At 40.9% G+C, this 1,419-nt stretch overlaps 1 protein-coding gene across 1 annotated transcript in view; it reads left to right on the plus strand.

Moving 5' to 3' along the window:
• Positions 1-1,197, plus strand: part of LOC101853296 (glutamine synthetase) — a 6,736-nt gene extending 5,539 nt beyond the window's left edge. Inside the window, exon 5 of the mRNA XM_035968371.1 lies at positions 985-1,197. Within this exon, the coding sequence (XP_035824264.1) occupies positions 985-1,197 (213 nt within the window). The remainder of the gene's footprint in view (positions 1-984) is intronic.
• Positions 1,198-1,419: the final 222 nt, after the last annotated feature.

Here is a 1,419-nt window from a genome sequence, read left to right on the forward strand (position 1 = left end):
GTTGTTGTTATTGATTTGTTTGTTTGTTGTTGTTGTTTTGTTGTTGTTTTTGGGTTGGGGGGACGCTCTTAATGATTCTGAGTCTGAACAGACGTATAAGATATTTTCATTGTCATGAAGCAAGAGAATGCTCGTCTTGCCTTCAAAGAAAAGGTTTGCATGGAAGTTACAGGCGAATGTGAGTATGCGTCCATTGTTCCGACGACTGCTGCCAGGAACCGGGGGTGACTTGATGTACCGTATCATAGTTCAACTCCTATGACAATGTGGCTAACAGATACATCTCATTTAGCGTGATATAACGCGTTGTGTAGGATGTCTATCGAACCCCGATTAAGAAGTACCAATTTTACATAATATCACAATACATCATTCAATCGCCACTCCCGCCACCACTTTGAAAATACACAAATACGTTTATATACAAGCACCTCAATAGGATATAACTACTAGATCTAGGCGCAAAACGCGTCTTTAAAACTCCCAAACAGAAATAAATCAATTGTATTTAATTTGGAGTGGGAATGGGTTGGGTGTGGGGGGGGGGTTGTTTGTTTGTTGTTGTTGTTGTTTTTTTGTTGTTGTTTTTTCTGAGTTTTTTGTTTTTCTTTGTTTGTTGTTGTGGTTGTTGTTTTTTTGGGGTGCATATGTGTGTGTGTTGGTTAATGTTGTTGTTGTTGTTGTTGTTGTTGTTGTTGTTGTTGTTGTTGTTGTTGTTGTTGTTGTTGTTGTTGTTGTTCGTTTTCTTGTGTTGTTTGGGGGGGGGAGGGGGGAGGGACTGAGAGCTTTTACGAAGTCCAGAGATAATTAGTCTTTAAAAAGAGAATTCTTTAAGTTGTCATCTTTTATTATTAGTGTTCACCTAACATATCGTCAAACATCATGAACGATCAATCAATTAATAATCCTTACCTCCTTTTTTATATAATTATTCTATCCCCCCCCCCCCACTTTTTTCTTCTTTTTTCTTCTCCTCCCCAAAAGCTTGAGATGCCAGACCCCGCTCTCCCTGTGCCCGGTGACCTCCCTTCCGCTCTCAGTGCCCTGAAGAAGGACCACGTGGTCATGGAGGCCATGGGGGAAGAACTGGTCAACGCCTTCGTCTACACCAAGACAACTCACGAGATAGAGCCCCTGATGGCGGGGGGGACGGCAAGCGACGAAGAGATGCTCAAGAGAGAGATGGCGTTCTACTGAATACAGACAGTTCTTGCCACAAGCCAACATAAATTGTTAGCAGTAAAAAATGGACCTGACAATATGTCATGTTTTTGTTATTGTTGTTAGTAGTAACGGAAATTTATATTTCGCCTAATCCCTAGAAGGCTCTAATTAAGTGATGTATAATGTAGAATCATCTAAGTATTAACGACACCACACACAAACATACACACACACACACACACACACACACACACA

This window comes from Aplysia californica, unplaced genomic scaffold (genome assembly GCF_000002075.1).
Source record: "Aplysia californica isolate F4 #8 unplaced genomic scaffold, AplCal3.0 scaffold00054, whole genome shotgun sequence".
NCBI classification, from domain to species: domain Eukaryota; kingdom Metazoa; phylum Mollusca; class Gastropoda; order Aplysiida; family Aplysiidae; genus Aplysia; species Aplysia californica.